The sequence below is a fragment of the Heterodontus francisci genome, chromosome 6 (genome assembly GCF_036365525.1).
Source record: "Heterodontus francisci isolate sHetFra1 chromosome 6, sHetFra1.hap1, whole genome shotgun sequence".
Lineage (NCBI taxonomy): Eukaryota > Metazoa > Chordata > Chondrichthyes > Heterodontiformes > Heterodontidae > Heterodontus > Heterodontus francisci.
The window spans coordinates 44,028,289-44,048,282 of record NC_090376.1 but is presented as its reverse complement, the minus strand read 5'-3'; the positions used below and the strand labels follow the sequence as shown (position 1 = coordinate 44,048,282).

General features: G+C 45.1%; 1 protein-coding gene across 1 annotated transcript in view; it reads right to left on the bottom strand.

The window, feature by feature from the left end:
- Positions 1-876: 876 nt before the first annotated feature.
- The window catches only part of LOC137370950 (2-oxo-4-hydroxy-4-carboxy-5-ureidoimidazoline decarboxylase-like), a 36,927-nt gene continuing 17,809 nt past the window's right edge, over positions 877-19,994 (bottom strand). Inside the window, exon 2 of the mRNA XM_068032833.1 lies at positions 877-1,374. Coding sequence (XP_067888934.1) covers positions 1,022-1,374 — 353 coding nt within the window. The 3' untranslated portion in view covers positions 877-1,021. The remainder of the gene's footprint in view (positions 1,375-19,994) is intronic.

The window sequence follows — 19,994 nt, the reverse complement described above, 5'->3', positions numbered from 1 at the left end:
ACATGCATCTGTGATGCCTGAATGTAAATGCGAACAGAAACCCACCGATGTGATAGTATCTTTGCTGGTAAAGGGTGCGGGGGAATGATGTGACAGTGCACCCTCTGAGGCTTCCTCCTCCTCCTCAGAGGTGGCCAGCTCGATTGAATCTGCCTCCACTACACTCTTAGGCAGTGCATTCCAGATGTGAACCACTGTCTGTGTGAAAAGGTTTGTCCTCATGTCGCTATTGCTTCTCTTGTCAATTGTTCTGGATCCTTCCACCTGTGGGAACAGATTCTCCCTGTCTGCTCTGTCCAGACCCATCATGATTTTGAACACTTCTATCAAATATCCTCTCAACCTTCTCTTCTGCAGCTTACATGTTATATCTTTAATCTTTGCCAGTTCTGACAAAAGGTCATTGACCTAAAACATTAACTTGGTTTCTCTCCCCACAAGATGCTGCCTGGCCTGCTGAGTAGTTCCAGCATTTTCTGCCTTTTTTAAAGATTTCCAGCATCGGCAGTATTTCATTTTTTGTGTGCTTTAGGTTAATGACTAATTCAATGGAATTCTATTTCATAGAATCATAGAAACTTACAGCACAGAAGGAAGCCATTCGGCCCATTGTTCCTTAACTGGCTCTTTCAAAGTGAAGACGTGCTTAGTCTCACATCGCTGCTTTCTGGGAATTCCGTTGAGATTTCCGAACTTTAATTCATTATATGACCAAATTCAAGGGCATCTTCAGGGGGCCTATGTTCAATAAATTATAACCATCTGCACCAATAATCTCAGTATTCTAACATTCAGGATAGTGCCAGAGATAATGTGCAAATACATTTCTTCTCTTCACAGTGTAAGATTGAATGAAATTAAACAAAACAGAACAGATTCTAGCTTTGCTGCCTTTATTAGATTTCTAAAATGATTTATTTTCGATTTGCGATGTTACATTCTGCATTCTACATTCCATTCAGAGCGTGACGTCTGATGTCCTAGTATTTGATGTTTTGAATCTCTCTGATAACCCTTCTTATTACAGCTTGGTGACCTGGGCTAACTGGGTGGAGATATACAAAAGACGGAGGTGGCAGATCTTTTTAACCTCCTCGATACTGATCTGAAGCTCGTGTTCCGGGCTGTTGCGGATTCTGCTGCTGAGCTGTTGGATGATGGTGTCAATGTCATTCATCCTGGCACAGATCACAAATGGGAAGTTGAATCTGTTCTTGTAAGAAGCATTTAAGTCGCTAAGCTGGGATGTCTGGCCTGGAGTGAGATTGTTTAACCCGGCTTGGCTCTGCTCACCCTGGGATTCGGGTGACAGTGTTCCTCTGAGCAAATCCCTCCCAGCCAGGTCGGGATGACATCGCAGGATTCCCTCTTTCCCTGTACAAATACAAGAGAAAATGGCAGCTTCATGATGCAAGTATTAAATATTACATATTTATTTCAAAATTAGTATCAAACTTTATTCGTTTCGCAATTCTTAGGCCTTTCTCACACGTAGTGTTGATGAAATGAACACATATATCACTGACACTGATATAATTCGTATAGTGCTATTTCTAAACTCTACACGGTCATATTGAATCTTAACGATCAATCAAGACAGAGAGAGGCAAGCTGTTACTGCAGTTCATTTCTGTGAATTAGTGAAATGTAAAAGTACAGCCTTTTTATCTTGGACAATGTGTTCCCATGTATACAATGAGAAGAGTAACAACAACCTGCATTTATATAGTGCCTTTATCAAATAAAATTTTACACTAAGCCACATAAGGTCAGGATAGCTGACCAGAAGCTTGTTCAGAGAAGTAGGTTTTAAGAAACTTCTTACAGGAGGAGAAAGAGGTAGAGAGGAGTGGAGGTTTAGGAAGACAATTCCAGAGTTTAGGACCCAGACAGCTGAAGGCACGATGAAGGAAAATGTGAAGAAAATTGTGGATGCACAATATGCCAGAATAGGAGGAGCACAGAGTTTTCAAGCAATGTGCCCGCAAAGCTGTGCGATGTGCAGCCCCACAAAAAATTTAAAAGGGACCATGCACTGAAAAATATGGGCCATGCACAACAACTAAATTTTAAGGGCAATATTGGTTGAAAGGATTTAGAGATAGGGAGGGGAGAGGCCATGGAGGGATTTGAAAATAAGGGGAGCACTGGACAAGTCTAGGTTAGTGGTAATAAAGACATGGATGAGGGTTTCAGCACAGATGAACTGAGGCAGAGGCGGAGACTGGCGATGTTACAGAGGTGAAAGGAGGGGGTTTTGGTAATGGAGAGGATTAAGGAGTCTGAAACTCACATTAGGGTCAAATAGGATGCCAATATTGTGAAGTCTAGTTCAGCCTCAATAGGTGGCCAGGGAGAGGGATGGAGTTGGTAGCTAGGGAACAAAATTTGTGGTGAGGACCCATTGTTCTCTTAATATTTAATTGGAGAAAATCTCTGCTCAATCAATACTAGATATCTGACAAGCAGCACGACAAATCACAGGCAATGGAGGGATTGAGAGACTAAACTGCCAGATTTTTAAAATCTTTTTTCATGGGTTGCAAGCCTTGCTAACAATGCCAGCATGTATTGTCCATTTCTAATTGCCCTTGAGAAGGTGATGGTGAGCCGACTTCTTGAACCACTGCAGTCCATCTGGTGCAGGTACACCAACAGTGCTGTTAGGGAGTTCCAGGATTTTGCCCCAGCGATGGTGAATGAATGATGATAAGTCCCAAGTATGGATCGTGTGTGCCTTGAAGGGGAACTTGCAGGTGGTGGTGTTCACATGTGTCTGTTGCCCTTGCCCTACTAGGTGGTAGAGGTGACAGGATTGGAAGAGGCCGTTGAAAGAGGCTTGGCGAGTTGCTGCAGTTCATTTTGTATTTGGTACACACTGCTGCCACTGTGCGCCAGCAGTGGACAGGGTGACAATCAAGCAGGCTGCTTTGTCCTGGATGGTGTCGAGCTTCTTGAGTTTTGTTGGAGCTGCCCCATCCAGGCAAGTGGAGAGTATTCCATAACACTCCTGACTCGTGATTTGTAGATAGTGGACAGGCTTTGGGGAGTCAGGAGGTGAGTTACTCGCTGCAGAGTTCCCAGCATTTGACCTACTCTTGTAGCCACAGTATTTGTGTGGCTGGTTCAGTTCAGTTTCTGGTCAATGGTAACCCCAGGATGTTGATATTGAATGGCACACCCTGTCCAGTCAACCGGGCAAAGTCTTCCTTACTAACATCCGGGGACTTGTGCCAAAATTGGGAGATCTCTCCCACAGACTAGTAAAGCAATAGCCTGACATAGTTATACTCACCAAATCATACCTTACAGCCAATGTCCCGGACTCCTCCATCACCATCCCTAGGTAAGTCTCATCGGACCGGCAGGATAGACTCCCCAGAAATGGCGGCACAGTGGTATACAGTCGGGAGGGAGTTGCCCTGGGAGTCCACAACATTGACTCCGGACATACCCAGGGATGGTGAATTCTCATGGCATCAGGTCAAATATGGGCAAGGAAACCTCCTGCTGATTACCATCTACCGCCCTCCCTCGGCTGATGAATCAGTACTTCTGCATGTTGAAAACCAGAAACTGAACTGGAGTAGCCATATGAATACCGTGGCTACAAGAGCAGGTCAGAGGCTAGGAATCCTGAGGCGAGTAACTCACCTCCTGACTCCCCAAAGCCTGTCCACCATCTACAAGGCACAAGTCAGGAGTGTGATGGAATACTCTCCACTTGCCTGGATGGGTGCAGCTCCAACAACACTCAAGAAGCTCGACACCATCCAGGACAAAGCAGCCCGCTTGATTGGCACCCCATCTACAAACATTCACTCCGTCCACCACCGACGCACAGTGGCAGCAGTGTGTACCATCTACAAGATGCACTGCAGCAATGCACCAAGGCTCCTCAGGCAGCACCTTCCAAACCCCCGACCTCTACCAACTAGAAGGACAAGGGCAGCAAATGCATGGGAACACCACCACCTGCAAATTCCCCTCCAAATCACACACCATCCTGACTTGGAACTATATCGCCGTTCCTTCACTGTCGCTGGGTCAAAATCCTGGAACTCCCTTCCTAACAGCACTGTGGGTATACCTACCCCACATGGACTGCAGCGGTTCAAGAAGGCAGCTCACCACCACCTTCTCAAGGACAATTAATGATGGGCAACAAATGCTGGCCTGGCCAGCGACACCCACATCCCATGAATGAATAAAAAAAAACAATAGGAAGAAGCAGTGAGGTTAGCAAGGGCACAGAATGTACTCTGGGTGAAGGTCTTCAATGCCCATCAGCAAGAGTGGCTCAGTAGCACCACTGAGTCCTGAAGGACATAGCTGCTAGATTGGGTCTGCGGCAGATGGCGAGGGAACCAACAAGAGGGAAAAACCTGTTTGACCTCGTCCTCACCAATCGATCTGTCGCAGATGCATCTGTCTATGACAGTTTTGTAGGAGTGACCACCGCACAGTCCGTTTGGAGACGAAGTCCCATCTTCACACTGTGGACACCGTCTATCATATTGTGTAGTACTACCAGCATGCTAAATGGGATAGATTCTGAACAGATCTAGCAGCTCAAAAACTGGGAATCCATGAGGCACTGTGGGCCATCAGCAGCAACAGAATAGTATTCAACCAGAAACTGTAATCTCATGGCCCGGCATATCCCACAGTCTACCATTACCAACAAGCCAGAGGATCAGCCCTGGTTCAATGAGGAGTGCAGAAAAGCATGCCAGGAGCAGCACCAGGCATACCTAAATATGAGGTGCCAACCTAGTGAAGCTACAACACAGGACTACATGCATGCTAAACAGCAGAAATAGCATGTAATAGACAGAGCTAAGCGATCCCACAACCAATGGATCAGATCAAAGCTCTGCAGTCCTACCACATCCTGTCATGAATGGTGGTGGACAATTAAGCAACTAACTGGAGGAGGAGGCTCCACTAACACCCCATCCTCAATGATGGGGGAGCCCAGCATGTCAGTGCAAAAGACGAGGCTGGTGCATTTGCAATCATCTTCAGCTGGAAGTGCTGAGTGGATGATCCATCTCGGCATCCTCCTGAGGTTCCCAGGATCACAGACGCCAGTATTCAGCCAATTTGATTCACTCTATGTGCTATCACTGGGGTGGTGGCATAGTAGTAATTTTATTTATTTATTTTTATTTAGAGATACAGCACTGAAACAGGCCCTTCGGCCCACTGAGTCTGTGCCGACCAACAACCACCCACAAGTCACCCAATGTGACTGAAATAGTAATCCAGAGGTCCAGGCTAATGCCCTGGGGTCATTGGTTCAAATCTTACCATGGCAGCTGGTTGAATTTAAATTGAATTAACTAAATTAATTCATTTTTTAAAATCTGGACATAAAAGCTAGTCTCAGTAATGGTGCCATGAAACTATCATCGATTGTCGTAAAAACCCATCTGGTTCATTAATGTTCTTTAGGGAAGGAAATCTGCCATCCTTACCTGGTCTGGCTTACATGTGACTCCAGACCCACATCAATGTGGTTGACTCTTATCTGCCCTTTGAAATGGCATAGCAAGCCACTTAGTTCAAGGGTAATTAGGATGAACAACAAATACTGGCCTTGCCAGCGATGCCCACATCCCACAAAAAAACAAAAAATAAGTCAAGAAGTGACTGTAGGTACTGAATACAGCAAAAAGATTATTGTTCCTCACAACATTGCGGCAATTGTATTGAAGACTTGTGCTCCTGAACTAGCCGGATCCCTAGCTAAGATGTTCCAGTACAGCTACAACACTGCTATCTACCGGAACATCTGGAAAATTGCCCAGGTTGTTCCCAGCCACAAAAAGCAGGACAAATCCAATCTGGCAACTATTGCCCCATCAGTCTACTCTCGATCACCAGCAAAGTGATCAAAGGTGTTGTCAACAGTGCTATCGAGCACCACTTACACAGCAATAATTGCTCGCCGATGTTTAGGGTTCCACCAGAGCCACTCAGCTCCAGACCTCATTACAGCCTTGGTCCAAACATGGACAAAGCACTGAATTCAAGAGGTGAGGTGAGAGTGACAGCCCTTGATATCAAGGCAGCATTCAACCAAGTGCAGCATCAAGGAGCAAAATTGAAGTTAAAGGGAATCGGGGGCAAACCCACCACTGGTTGGAGTCATACCTGGCACAAAAGAAGATGGCTGTTATTGTTGCAGGCCAAATATCTAAGCCCAGGACATTACTGCAGGAGTTCCTAGTCCGAACCATTTTCAGCTGCTTCATCAATGATCTTTCCTCCATTGTAAGATCATGGGCTGGATTTTATGAGGCTGCCACCGAGTACGGCGGCGACTGTAAAAGATGGTGTTCACTCCACAGAGCCGCCGTGATCTTAAATGCGGCGGCTGATTAACATGCCCGGGGTGGACAGCCCCCCCTCAATGACGTGGAGGATGCAGGCAAACCATCCCCAGCAACAGCATCTGGCGTCACTCTGCCGGTGCCGGTGTCATTTTTAAAGGGCTTAGAGCCCTAAATGACAGTTTGAATTTTTAAAGAGGCAGTGCTTTTAAAAGTATTTAAAAACATTAAAAAATCTTTCCAGCCAATCTCCCACCCACCATTAGCTTTACATGTCATTCCTGCCCCCAAAAATACTTACCTTCAGTACCTGACCTTACCCGCACAAATGTTTGTCCTTTACCCCTTCCCATCACCCCCTCGACCAATCAGGTAAGTTTGACCCCACTTCCCCTCACCCTCCCCCACACTGAGAAAATTACCTCCTTCCCCCTTCTCCACAGGTGTTGCGCCTTGTTTCCCTGGACGGGGATTTCCCTGGACAGTGCAGTCCGCCAGGATGAAGATCACGGCGGCAAATCAGGAGGTGAAAGGAACATCATTAATGTAGGTAAGTTAATTTAGTTAAAATATAAATCGTGGTCCCGTCGCTGAGTGGCAGGGGCACCGTCATGAGGTCTCTCAGCCTCCGTTGCGATTGGGACAGGCCCTGCTGGCATTGGGGTCGGTGGTGGGCCTCATCCAGAGCAATCTTCATGCCCCCCCCCACCCTGCCACCATTCCCGACATCAAGGGCTCTGCAAAATTCAGTCCCATAAGTGGGAATGTTCGCTGATAATTGAACAGTGTTCAGATACGTGGCTGTAAGAAGTCATCTACAGACTTGCCAAAATACATCAACTGGCAGAGACAGGAGAATTTATAATGGAGAATAGGGAAATGGCAGAGAAACTAAACAATTACTTTGTGCCTGTCTTCACTGAGGAAGATACAGAAAATCTCCCAAAAATACTAGGGAACCAAAGGACTTGTGAAAATGAGAGACTGAAATAAATTAGTATTTATAAAGAGGTGGTACTCGAAAAATTAACTGATTGAAAGTTGATAAATCCCCTGGACCAGATGAGCTGCATCCCAGAGTGTTTAGAGATAGTGGATGTATTGGTGGTTATCTTTCAAAGTTCTACAGATTCTGGAATGGTTCATGCAGACTGGGAAGTAGCAAATGTAACCCCAATATTTAAAAAGGGAGGGAGTAAATGGAGAACTACAGACCTGTTAATTTGATGTCAATCGTAGGGAAAATGTTAGAATCTATCATAAAGAATGTGATAACTAGACACTTAGAAAATAATATGATTAGGCAGAGTCAACATTGATTTATGAAAAGGAAATCATGTTTGACAAACCTGTTGGAGTTTTTTGAGGATGTTACTTGTGGCATAGATAAAGGAGAACCAGTGGATGCGCTGAATTTGGATTTTCAGAAGGCTTTTGATAAGGTCTCACACAAGAGGTTGTAAACAAAATTAGAGCACATCGGATGGGGGCAGTATACTGGTATGGATTAATAATTGGTTAACAGACAAAAAACAGAGAGTAGGACTCTACAGGTCATTCTCAGAATGGCAGGCTGTTACTAGTGGGGTATCGCAAAGATTAATGCTGGGACCACAGCTGTTCAGAATCTATATAAATGATTTGGATGTGGGACCAAATGTGAGATTTCCAAATTGGCTGATGACACAAAACTAGGAGGGAATGTAAGTTGTGAGGAGGATGCAAGGAGGCTTCAAGGGAACTTGGACAGGCTAAGTGAATGGACAAGAACATGGCAAATGGAATATAACGTGAATAAGTGTGAAATCATCCACTTTTGTAGAAAAAACAAAAAGACAGTATTTCTTAAATGGTTAGAGTTTGGGAAGTGTTGATGTCCAAAGAGACCTGGGTGTCCTTGGTTATGAGTCACGAAAAGCTAGTATGCAGATGCAGCAAGCAATTAGGAAGGCAAATGTTATGTTGGCCTTCATCGCAAGGGGATTTGAGTACAGGAGTAAAGAAGTCTTGCTGCAATTGGAGAGAGGCTTGGTAAGACTGCACCTGTAGTATTGTGTACAGTTTTGGTCTCCTTTCCTAAGGAAGGATATGCTTGCCATAGAGAGAGTGCAACGGAGGTTCACCAGACTAATTCCTGGGATAAAAACAAGAAATGCTGGAACCACTCAGCAGGTCTGGCAGCATCTGTGGAAAGAGAAGCAGAGTTAACGTTTCGGGTCAGTGACCCTTCTTCGGAACTCCGGAGTTCCGAAGAAGGGTCACTGACCTGAAATGTTAACTCTGCTTCTCTTTCCACAGATGCTGCCAGACCTGCTGAGTGGTTCCAGCATTTCTTGTTTTTATTTCAGATTTCCAGCATCCGCAGTATTTTGCTATTAATCCCTGGGATGGCTGGATTGTTTTATGAGGAGAGATTTAGGAAACTGGGCCTGTATCCTGTGGAGTTTCGAAGAATGAGACATGATCTCATTGAAACTTACAAAATTCTTACAAGATGTGACAGGGTGGATGTAGATAGGATGTTTCCCCTAGCTGGTGAGACTAGAACCAGGGGACATATTCTCAGAATAAGGAGCAGGCCATTTAAGACTGAGATGAGGAAGAATTTCTTCACTCAGAGGGTGGTGAATCTTTGGAATTCTCTACCCCAGAGGGCTGTGGAAGCTCAATCATTGAGCATATTCAAGACAGAAATAGATAGAATCACAGAATCATTACAGTGCAGAAGGAGGCCATTTGGCCCATCATGTGCGCACTGGCTCTCAATGAGCAATTCCCTCAGTATCATTCCCCTGTTTTCTCCCCATAACCCTGCACATTCTTCCTTTTCATATAACTGTTTAACTCCCTTTGGAATGCTTCAATTGAGCCTGCCTCCAATCACATTCTCAGGCAGCGCATTCCAGACCTTAACCACTTGCTGCGTAAAAATGTTTTTCCTCATGTCACTTTTGCTTCTCTTACCAAATACTTTAAATCTGTGCCCTCTCATTCTCGATCCTTTCATGAGTGGGAAGAGTTTCTCTCTACCTACTCTGTCCAGACCCCTCATGATTTTGAATACCTCTATCAAATCACCTCAGCCTTCTCATCCCCAAGGAAAATGATAGATTTCTTCATGCTAATGACGTAAAGGGATATGGGGATAGCACAGGAAAGTGACTTTTCGGTAGATGATCAGCCATGATCTAATTGAATGTTGGAGCAGGCTCGACAGGCTGAATGACCTACTCCTGCTCCTATGTTCCTTTATTCCTATGTTCCTCACTTAAATGGGCAATTTGTGAAAATGCATGTTGTCTAACAATGCACATCTAGCCATCTTGGGGGTGAATGCTGAAAAAAATCAGTAAATAGACCAATTAGGATAACATATTGGGTTTCCTGTAAATAATATAACATCGAGCAGTCTTAAATATTTTCCTACCTCTGGACTTCAATAACAGAATGTTAAATTGTTTCATCAAAATGTCTGACTAGCATCTGCTAAATTATCCAATAAGTGAAATCTTTAATGACACTGTATATTATCCAATATCACTCTTTCTATCCAAACCTCTTGATCTGAGTTTGAAAACAATGTGAAATACTGCTACAGCTTTAAATAAATGTATGGTCCTAAAGACCGAGTGGATCATCATCTTGGTTAGTGAAATCAAAATGTGTGCATTCCCCATGATTAGGCATCAACTGAGTAAGAATAAGTAACTTTTCTGACTGGAGTAGGACTGTAGATTTAGATAAATTCGCAGAGGGTTCAATTTTCCTTTATTATGGAGCAGATCTTTCTTTTCATCTCCTGGGTTAAGGAAGAACACAAGACAGTTTCCAGGAGGAGAGTCAGGAAATACAATCCTGCACTGCCACCTGGAGCTTGATTCGGGGCACAGCCTCAATCCAAGGGAAGGAGAAGCTTTCTCAAGTTTTATCTCCAGACTGCAGTGTCAGTTTGAATGGCAAATTAATGGAGGACTCAGCAGGTGCTGTTCTGTCCAATCAAAAAATCTAGGTGCCGATGTCACCGTCTCCCCTGCACCAGGCTGGTGGGCCTCAGATGTTACCAATTCTTTCAGCAACCAGTGCTGTTTTATCACTATTATATGGGAGTTAGGGCTCAAGCCTCCTCCAGACTGCACCAACAGCCACTAACTATTTGCCTCACAAGCAGTAATACCATGAACAACACTAAAAGTAAAATGAGCCTCTCATGTTATTTTACAGCATCATCATTGGTTCCCAGCAAGTTAACTATTGGACAACTTAATTGATTTATGCATTTCGACTTAAACGGCTTCTGGTAGAATATGACATGTTTTTGGAAATAATTTCAAATAATTAAATGGTGTGCTTTAAAAAAAATACGATCACATACAATCTGAACTTGGTACTGCCCAATACAGAAACAAGCCACGACAATAGAAAAGGAACTTGGCGCCACCTGCTGACTGACCACTGTATTTCAGATGAGACATGTTTTTCGAACGAGATACAAGCAGAATATTGAATAAAATTAATATATGACAATTTCTTCTCAAAGGAAGAAGATATCCTTGACCAATGGCAGAGAACAGCCACAGATGGTGGAGTCCCATCTCCAGCCTCTCATCCCATTCTAGAGAGTGAGCCCTGGAACTCGTCTGCAGGCATAATGGAGGAATGGGGACAGGATAGGTGGGAGAAGTGTCAGCTGTAGTTTTTATGGATTCATCTTCTCATGACTTTTTAGCTACTGCAACAGACACAATCTGTCATCATGTTCACTACAAACTCTTTCTTTGTACAGAAAGTGAAATGGCCAATGCTTTCTTCATCTACTCATGCTTATCTCTCAATCTTTTGTACCCACTCAGATGTGCCAAAGCAACAAACAGAGAAAGACAAGCAAAAGGATCCTGGCTCCTCTCCTTCCAGGTCTGCTGGCAACTCTTCACATGTTCACTAATCACCATCTCTCCTCCACACTCAGTCATCAGGGGAAGGAGGTTAGTTGGTGAGACTATGTGGAGTGCACAGACTGAGACAGAACATAAGGGGTTGGAAATGCAAGATAAGGAGGCAGACATGGTTATCTGAAGAGTCTTGGGACCTGGATGTTAAGGTCCTGCTTTTAAAAGGATGCTTGTTGGTCATTAAATATATTGTGGATGCTGTCCTTGAATGTGCTGCAGATATTGGCTCATTGGAGGATTCAGCTACCTGCATCTACAGCACCATTATGAATATGTATGTATTCCTGCAATCCACCCTGAAGCACGTGGTAACCCCCACAATGACCTACAGCAGAGGCCTCCACATTAGAGGGACTAAGGACAGTCAAATCTTCAAGTAAGGAAAGGTGTGAATGTTACTATAAATACCTTGAATGCCAGAGTGGAGAGGGTTTTCTCTTCTACACTCTGAGTGATTGGGGACTAAATACGTGCATCTCTTAGGGCTTCAAAGATCTGATGTGGAAGCTTTCAGGCATCTTTCTCATTACTGGCCAACTAAAGCCAAATTCCAGCATCAGTTGTTTGGCATAAATAGTCCCATGATGTTGCTTTCAGGTCATTACTATGTGCCCTCCCAACAGCATTCCCAGATGTCTGCAGACAAGATGCAACTTGTATCAGATCATTCTAATGCTCAGGGTACAGAGACAAAGACCCCCCAGCCCCAAAAATCCCCTGCAAGAATGCAGCAGCCAGACACATTATACCCAACCATCAGCAAGCACTGAGGAAAGACGTGAAAGCTTGAAAAGGTACACAACTGTAGGCATCAAGGGAGCAGCCTGAGAGGAAGAAAGAGTAGAAAGCTGCATAGATCTTTTAGCAATAGAAGTTTGATTGCAATATAGTTATGTGTGCAGTGTTCTTGACTTTTGGGGTGTACCCTGGTCAACACATCATAATTGAGAGATGTGGAACCTGTTTATGACAGTGTCTGTCCGTGAATGTATTGGTGGGTTGGGAAAGGAGGGACATGGACAGAACTGTTGTTGCAATGGGCAGATATAATAGTTAGGAGAAGTATTCGGTGGGCTTGAATACCTTTTCCAGCCAGCTTAGATGAAGAGACCGAGAGTAATGTATCTAAGTTTGCTGATGATACAAAGCTGGATGTGAATGTTAGCAGTGAGGAGGACACAAAGAGACTGCAAAGAAGTATAGGCAGGTTAAGTGAGTGGGCAACAAGATGGTAGTTGGACTATAATGTGGTGAGGTGTAAGGTTATGCATTTTGGTAGTGTCAGGCAAGCCCCCCACCTGCCAAGAATGAGGAAAATTAATTTTGCCACATGAACATTGATTTTGGACTGTTGTTGGTAAAGAAAGAACTTGCTTTAAAAAACAATGGGAGACTTTGGCTCGAGAGAGACATTAGCATATCAACAGACAGTACTTCAAAGGACAAACGGGCTATTCCCTACTCCAATTTAATCCACAATGGATTTTTGATTACCAGACATTGAAGGTGGAAAGGCAAGCATTCCAGGTTAACTACTAAGATGGCCGAATACACAAACAGACGTGAGCGGGCCAGTTTGTGTCACATGACTAACTGACTGTTGGAGATTTTTGAATTTGAACTTCCAGCGAGGAATTTGAAAGCAGAAAGCTGTTTTCTCCTGGACTGAGAACACTCCTCTCATCTCGCTCTCACCAGCTTCGGAAACCATTGAAGACACATGAACTCCAAGAAAGAAAAGTCTCCTACAGTGAACAAGGTTTGGGAAGAATACTGGGCCCCAATGAAAAGCAAGACTACTTACAAAAGGACGACAGTGAGCTCGAAGCACAGTAAACAAGAAACTCTTCTGATATTGCCTCAAACCTGTCCATTTTATTTTTCTTCTCTTTTCTGTCTCTATTTGCATGTGCATATCGTGTACGCATGCTAGTATGGGCGCGGCGTATATCAGTAGGAGTTAACCGTATTAGAGTTTAAATTTAAGGTTTAATAAATTTCACTTTTCTTCTTTAAATCTAAGAAAGCCTGTTTATGCTAATTTCTTTGCCTTATAATTGGAAACTGGTGAACAAAGGGGGAGCTCAAAACACAGTGTGTTTAAAATTGAACCCTGTTACGATAAGACCAGGTGAAGACAGTAAAAGACCTTTCTTCTCCATTACCCCCACCACCTCGTCCCCTTCCCATGGCACCTTCCCCTGCAATCATACCTGCCCATTTACCTCCTCTCTCCTCACTATCCCAGGCCCCAAACACTCCTTTCAGGTGAAGCAGCGATTTACTTGTACTTCTTTCAATGTAGTATACTGTATTCGCTGCTCACAATGTGGTCTCCTCCACATTGGGAAGACCAAACGCAGACTGGGTGACCGCTTAGCGGAACACCTCCGCTCAGTCTGCAAACAGAACCCTGAGCTTCCGGTTGCTTGCCATTTCAACACTCCCCCCTGCTCTCATGCTCACATCTCTGTCCTGGGATTGCTGTAGTGTTCCAGTGAACATAAACGCAAGCTTGAGGAACAGCATCTCATTTACCGATTAGGCACACTACAGCCTGCGTGACTGAACATTGAGTTCAATAATTTCAGAGAATGACGGGCCCCCCATTTTACTTTTATTTTTAGTTATTTTTTCTTTTTTACATTTTTTACAATTTTTTTTTGTATGTTTATTTCATTTTATCTTAGTTTCTTCAGTTTGCTTACCCACTGTTTTTGTTTCATGTTTGTACTTGCTGCTGTTCAATCTTCAGTCCGTTTACACCCTATCTGTACTAATGCTTTGTCTTTCAACACACCATTAACATATTGTTTGCCTTTGCTCCATGACCTTTTGGTCAGCTATGTGGCCTTGTCCAATCTATACCTTCTCCTTTGTTATCTCTTGCCCCACCCCCGCCTCACTTGCTTATAATCTTTGACATTTCTAATATTTGCCAGTTCCGAAGAATGGTCACTGACCCAAAACATTAACTCTGCTTCTCTTTCCACAGATGCTGCCAGACCTGCTGAGTATTTCCAGCATTTCTTGTTTTTATTTCAGATTTCCAGCATCCACAGTATTTTGCTTTTATTTTAGTGTTTAATTCACTGCCACTTCTCTTCCAGGAATGCCTACCTTGAAGAAGTTCTGCTCTTCTCTCCGACGGGATTTTCATTTGTCTCTTTTACCTTTTTCACCTTCATTGCTTTCTATTTCCCTCCTGGTGTTTGATAAAGTGTCTACCAAAACTCGTTTTCACAGCTACATCTCCTTCCTCAGTGACTGTCTCCGGCTCCGACTTATTTCACGTGGATTCCAACTGCTGTTTCACCCAGCATGTTTTGAATCCACCCAGGATTACAGGTATCTCCGAGAAATACAACGTTCCTCGGACTGCTATTCTCGCCGCATCCTGAGATCCACACTCAGTGCTATGCACCGCCACATGTACACACTGAACCTCTCTCTCCATCAGCACCGCCTCACCTTATCTCAAAGCTGTTCTACTCCGCAGTTTCATTTCATCCTTCGTCTTATCCGACGCATTAACAAAAAACTTTTTTTCTTCCTTTCAGATGTCAAGGAATGCAAGCTCCAGCAGCTGATGAGGATTAATGCCCCTCCAGATCCTCCTTCCGCTTCACTTCCCTCTGACCCCACCCCTTCTGATCTGACCCCTTGCCGTGTATTCACTATACCCTCTGACCTCCCCCTCTCTGATGCTGAACGTTCTGTACTCAGCAAAGGTCTCAGTTTTATCCCCTTACGTCCCCACTTCAATGCATTTCGCGCTCGGCATGACGTTGAGCTCTTCTTCCGTCGCCTCCGCCTCCGGGCTCACTTCTTTGACCAGGAGTCCTTCCCCCCGACCAGCAGACTCATTCACCCGCCTCCAGAATTCTCCCTCTACCTGGACCCCTCCCTCTGCCCTCTTACCCGCTCTTGATCTCTTCATTGAACACTGTCGGCGAGACATTGGTCATCTCAATTTCTCTGCCCCCCTCACTCACTCTAACCTGTCCCCCTCTGAACTTGAGGCACTCCGTTCTCTCAGGTCTAACCCCGACATGGTCATCAAACCTGCAGACAAGGGTGGTGCTGTTGTTGTATGGCGTACCGACCTCTACCTTGCAGAAGCTCAACGCCAACTCACAGACACTTCTTCCTACCTCCCTCTGAACCATGACCCCACCACCGAACATCAAGCCACTGTCCAAAGGATTGTCACTGACCTCATCTCCTCTGGAGATCTTCCCTCTACAGCTTCCAACCTCATAGTCCCGCAACCCCGGACAGCCCGCTTCTACCTCATCCCAAAATCCACAAACGGGACTGTCCCGGCAGACCCTTTGTGTCAGCCTGCTCCTGCCCCACTGAACTTATTTCTTCCTATCTTGACTCTCTGGTCCAGTCTCTTCCCGTCTACATCCGTGACTCTTCTGACGCCCTACGTCATTTTGATAATTTTCAGTTTCCTGGTCCCAACCGCCTCCTCTTCACTATGGACGTCCAATCACTCTACACCTCCATCCCCCACCAGGATGGTTTGAGGGCTCTCCGCTTCTTCCTTGAACAGAGGCCCAACCAGTCCCTATCCACCATCACGTTCCTCCGCCTGGCTGAACTTGTTCTCACATTGAACAACTTCTCCTTCAACTCCACTCACGTCCTTCAAGTAAAAGGTGTTGCTCTGGGTACCCACATGGGTCCTAGTTATGCCTGTCTTTTTGTGGGATATGTCGAGCATTCTTTGTTCCAGTCCTACTCAGGCCCCCTCCCCCAACTCTTTTTCCGGTACATTGATGACTGTATCGGTGCCGTTTCCTGCTCCCGCCCCGAACTGGAAAACTTTGTCAACTTTGATTCCAATTTCCACCCTTCTCTCACCTTTACATGGTTCATCTCTGACACTTCCCTTCCCTTCCTCGACTTCTCTGTCTCCATCTCTGGGGATAGATTGTCTACTAATATCCATTATAAGCCCACTGACTCCCACAGCTACCTTGACTACACTTCGTCACACCCTAACTCCTGTAAGGACTCCATTCCATTCTCCCAGTTTCTCCGTCTCCGATGCATCTGCTCTGATGATGCTACCTTCCATGACGGTGCTTCTGATATGACCTTTTTCCTCAACCGAGGATTCCACCCCACTGTTGTTGACAGGGCCTTCAACCGTGTCCGGCCCATTTCCCGCATCTCTACCCTCACCCCTACCCCTCCCTCCCAGGACCGTGACAGGGTTCCCCTTGTCCTCACTTTCCACCCCATCAGCCTCCATATCCAAAGGATCACCCTCCGCCATTTCCGCCACCTCCAGCGTGATGCCACTACCAAATGCATATTCCCCTCCCTTCACCTGTCAGCATTCCGAAGGGATCGTTCCCTTGCTGGGGCCTTGACAGAAATCTTTGCATCCTCATTGGCTACAGGTGAGGTCCCAGAGGACTGGAGAATAGCCAATGTTGTTCCTTTGTTTAAGAAGTGTGGCAAGGATAATCCAGGAAATTATAGGCCAGTGAGCCTACGTCAGTGGCAGGGAAACTATTAGAGAGGATTATTCGGGACAGGATTTACTCCCATTTGGAAACAAATGAACTTATTAGCGAGAGACAGCATGGTTTTGTGAAGGGGAGGTCGTGTCTTACTAATTTGATTGAGTTTTTTGAGGAAGTGACGAAGATGATTGATGAAGGAAGGGCAGTGGATGTTATCTATATGGACTTTAGTAAAGCCTTTGACAAGGTCCCGCATGGCAGACTGGTACAAAAGGTGAAGTCACACAGGATCAGAGGTGAGCTGGCAAGATGGATACAGAACTGGCTCGGTCATAGAAGACAGAGGGTATCAGTGGATGGGTGTTTTTCTGAATGGAGGAATATGACTAGTGGTGTTCCGCAGGGATCTGTGCTGGGACCTTTGCTGTTTGTAGTATATATAAATGATTTGGAGGAAAATGTAGCTGGTCTGATCAGTAAGTTTGCGGACGACACAAAGGTTGGTGGAGTTGCAGATAGTGATGAGGATTGTCAGAGGATACAGCAGGATATAGATCGGTTGGAGACTTGGGCGGAGAAATGGCAGATGGAGTTTAATCCGGACAAATGTGAGGTAATGCATTTTGGAAGGTCTAATGCAGGTGGGAGGTATACAGTAAATGGCAGAACCCTTAGGAGTATTGACAGGCAGAGAGATCTCGGCGTACAGGTCCACAGGTCACTGAAAGTGGCAACGCAGGTGGATAAGGTAGTCAAGAAGGCATACGGCATGCTTGCCTTCATCGGTAGGGGCATAGAGTATAAAAATTGGCAAGTCATGCTGCAGCTGTACAGAACCTTAGTTAGGCCACACTTCGAATATTGCGTGCAATTCTGGTCGCCACACTACCAGAAGGACGTGGAGGCCTTGGAGAGGGTACAGAGGAGGTTTACCAGGATGTTGCCTGGAGGGCATTAGCTATGAGGAGAGGTTGGAAAAACTCGGATTGTTTTCACTGGAACGAGGGAGGTGGAGGGGCGACATGATAGAGGTTTACAAAGTTATGAGCGGCATGGACAGAGTGGATAGTCAGAAGCTTTTTCCCAGGGTGGAAGAGTCAGTTACTAGGGGACATAGGTTTAAGGTGCGAGGGGCAAAGTTTAGAGGGGATGTGCGAGGCAGGTTTTTTACACAGAGGGTGGTGAGTGCCTGGAATTTACTGCCAGGGGAGGTGGTGGAAGCAGATGCGATAGCGACATTTAAGAGACATCTTGACAAATACATGAATAGGAAGGGAATAGAGGGATATGGGCCCCGGAAGTGCAGAAGGTGTTAGTTTAGGCAGGCATCAAGATCGGCGCAGGCTTGGAGGGCCGAATGGCCTGTTCCTGTGCTGTACTGTTCTTTGTTCTTTGTTGTTCCGCGACACCCTGGTCCACTCCTCCATTACCCCCACCACCTGGTCCCCTTCCCATGGCACCTTCCCCTGCAATTGCAGGAGGTGTAATACCTGCCCATTTACCTCTTCTCTCCTCTTTATCCCAGGCCCCAAACACTCCTTTCAGGTGAAGCAGCGATTTACTTGTACTTCTTTCAATGTAGTATACTGTATTCGCTGCTCACAATGTGGTCTTCTCTACATTGGGGAAACCAAATGCAGACTGGGTGACCGCTTTGCGGAACACCTCTGCTCAGTCCGCTAGCAGGACCCTGAGCTTCCGGTTGCTTGCCATTTCAACACTCCCCCCTGCTCTCATGCTCACATCTCTGTCCTGGGATTGCTGCAGTGTTCCAGTGAACATCAACGCAAGCTCGAGGAACAGCATTTCATTTACCGATTAGGCACACTACAGCCTGCCTGACTGAACATTGAGTTCAATAATTTCAGAGAATGATGGGCCCCCCGTTTTACTTTTATTTTTAGTTATTTTTTCTTTTTTTGCATTTTTTACAATTTTTTTTGTATGTTTATTTCATTTCATTTTAGTTTCTTCAGTTTGCTTACCCACTGTTTTTTTTTCATGTTTGTACTTGCTGCTGTAAAATCATCAGTCCGTGAACACCTAATCTGTACTAATGCTTTGTCTTTCTACACACCATTAACGTATTGTTTGCCTTTGCTCCATGACCTTTTGGTCAGCTATGTGGCCTTGTCCAATCTATACCTTCTCCTTTGTTAACTCTTGCCCCACCCCCGCCTCACTTGCTTATAACCTTTGACATTTCTAATATTTGCCGGTTCCGAAGAAGGGTCACTGACCCAAAATGTTAACTCTGTTTCTCTTTCCACAGATGCTGCCAGACCTGCTGAGTATTTCCAGCATTTCTTGTTTTTCTTATAAAAGACCTTTCTCACCTGGTTGTAACAGTAGTCAGAACAGAAAAGCAGAATATTTTTTAAATGGTGTGAAACTTTTAACTGTTGATATTCAGAGAGACTTGGGTGTACTTGTGCAAGGAACACAACAAGTTAATATGCAGACACACCAAGCAATTAGGAAGGCAAATGGCATGTTGGCTTTTATTGCAAGGGGATTGGAGTACAAGAACAGGAAGTCTTGCTACAATTGTGTAGAACTTTGGTGAGACCACACCTGGAGTACTGTGCACAGTTTTGTTCTCCATATCTAAGGAAGGATATACTTGTCTTGGAGGCGGTAGAGAGAAGGTTCACTAAATTGGTTCCTGGGATGAAAGTGTTGTCCTATGATGAGAGGCTGAGTAAATTGTGTCTGTGTTCTCTGGAGTTTAGAAGAATGAGAGGTGATCTCATTGAAGCATTTAAGATTATGAATGGCTTGACAGGGTAGACACTGAGGGCCAGATTTTCAAACCCCGCTGAGAGCAGGAATGGCAGAGAGTGCAATTTGAGTCCCGATGTCTCGAGAATGTGATGCTATTTTCGATGTGCAACTGGTAGGGAAGGAACAGGTCGGGCACCCGTGTTCAATTAAGTGCCTGTTGAGCTCATTAAAGAGCTCATTAAAAGGCTTGTCAGTAGCAGGGAGCAGTTTTTAAAAGCTGGGGATGGGGAAAACACCACGAGGGGACACAATGGGGTTATGAAGATATGAGCAGTGTGGAGGGCCATGAGGACTATGAGAAGGGCCGATTAAATTAATTCAGAGGCAGCAAATGAAGCTTTGCGGCTTCAGATGTGTCTCAGTGTAAATATTGCTGCAGCTGGAAGAGTTTAATGTCACAGTGGAGAGTGGCAGGAAACCGGATAGGGAAGTAAGCCCAC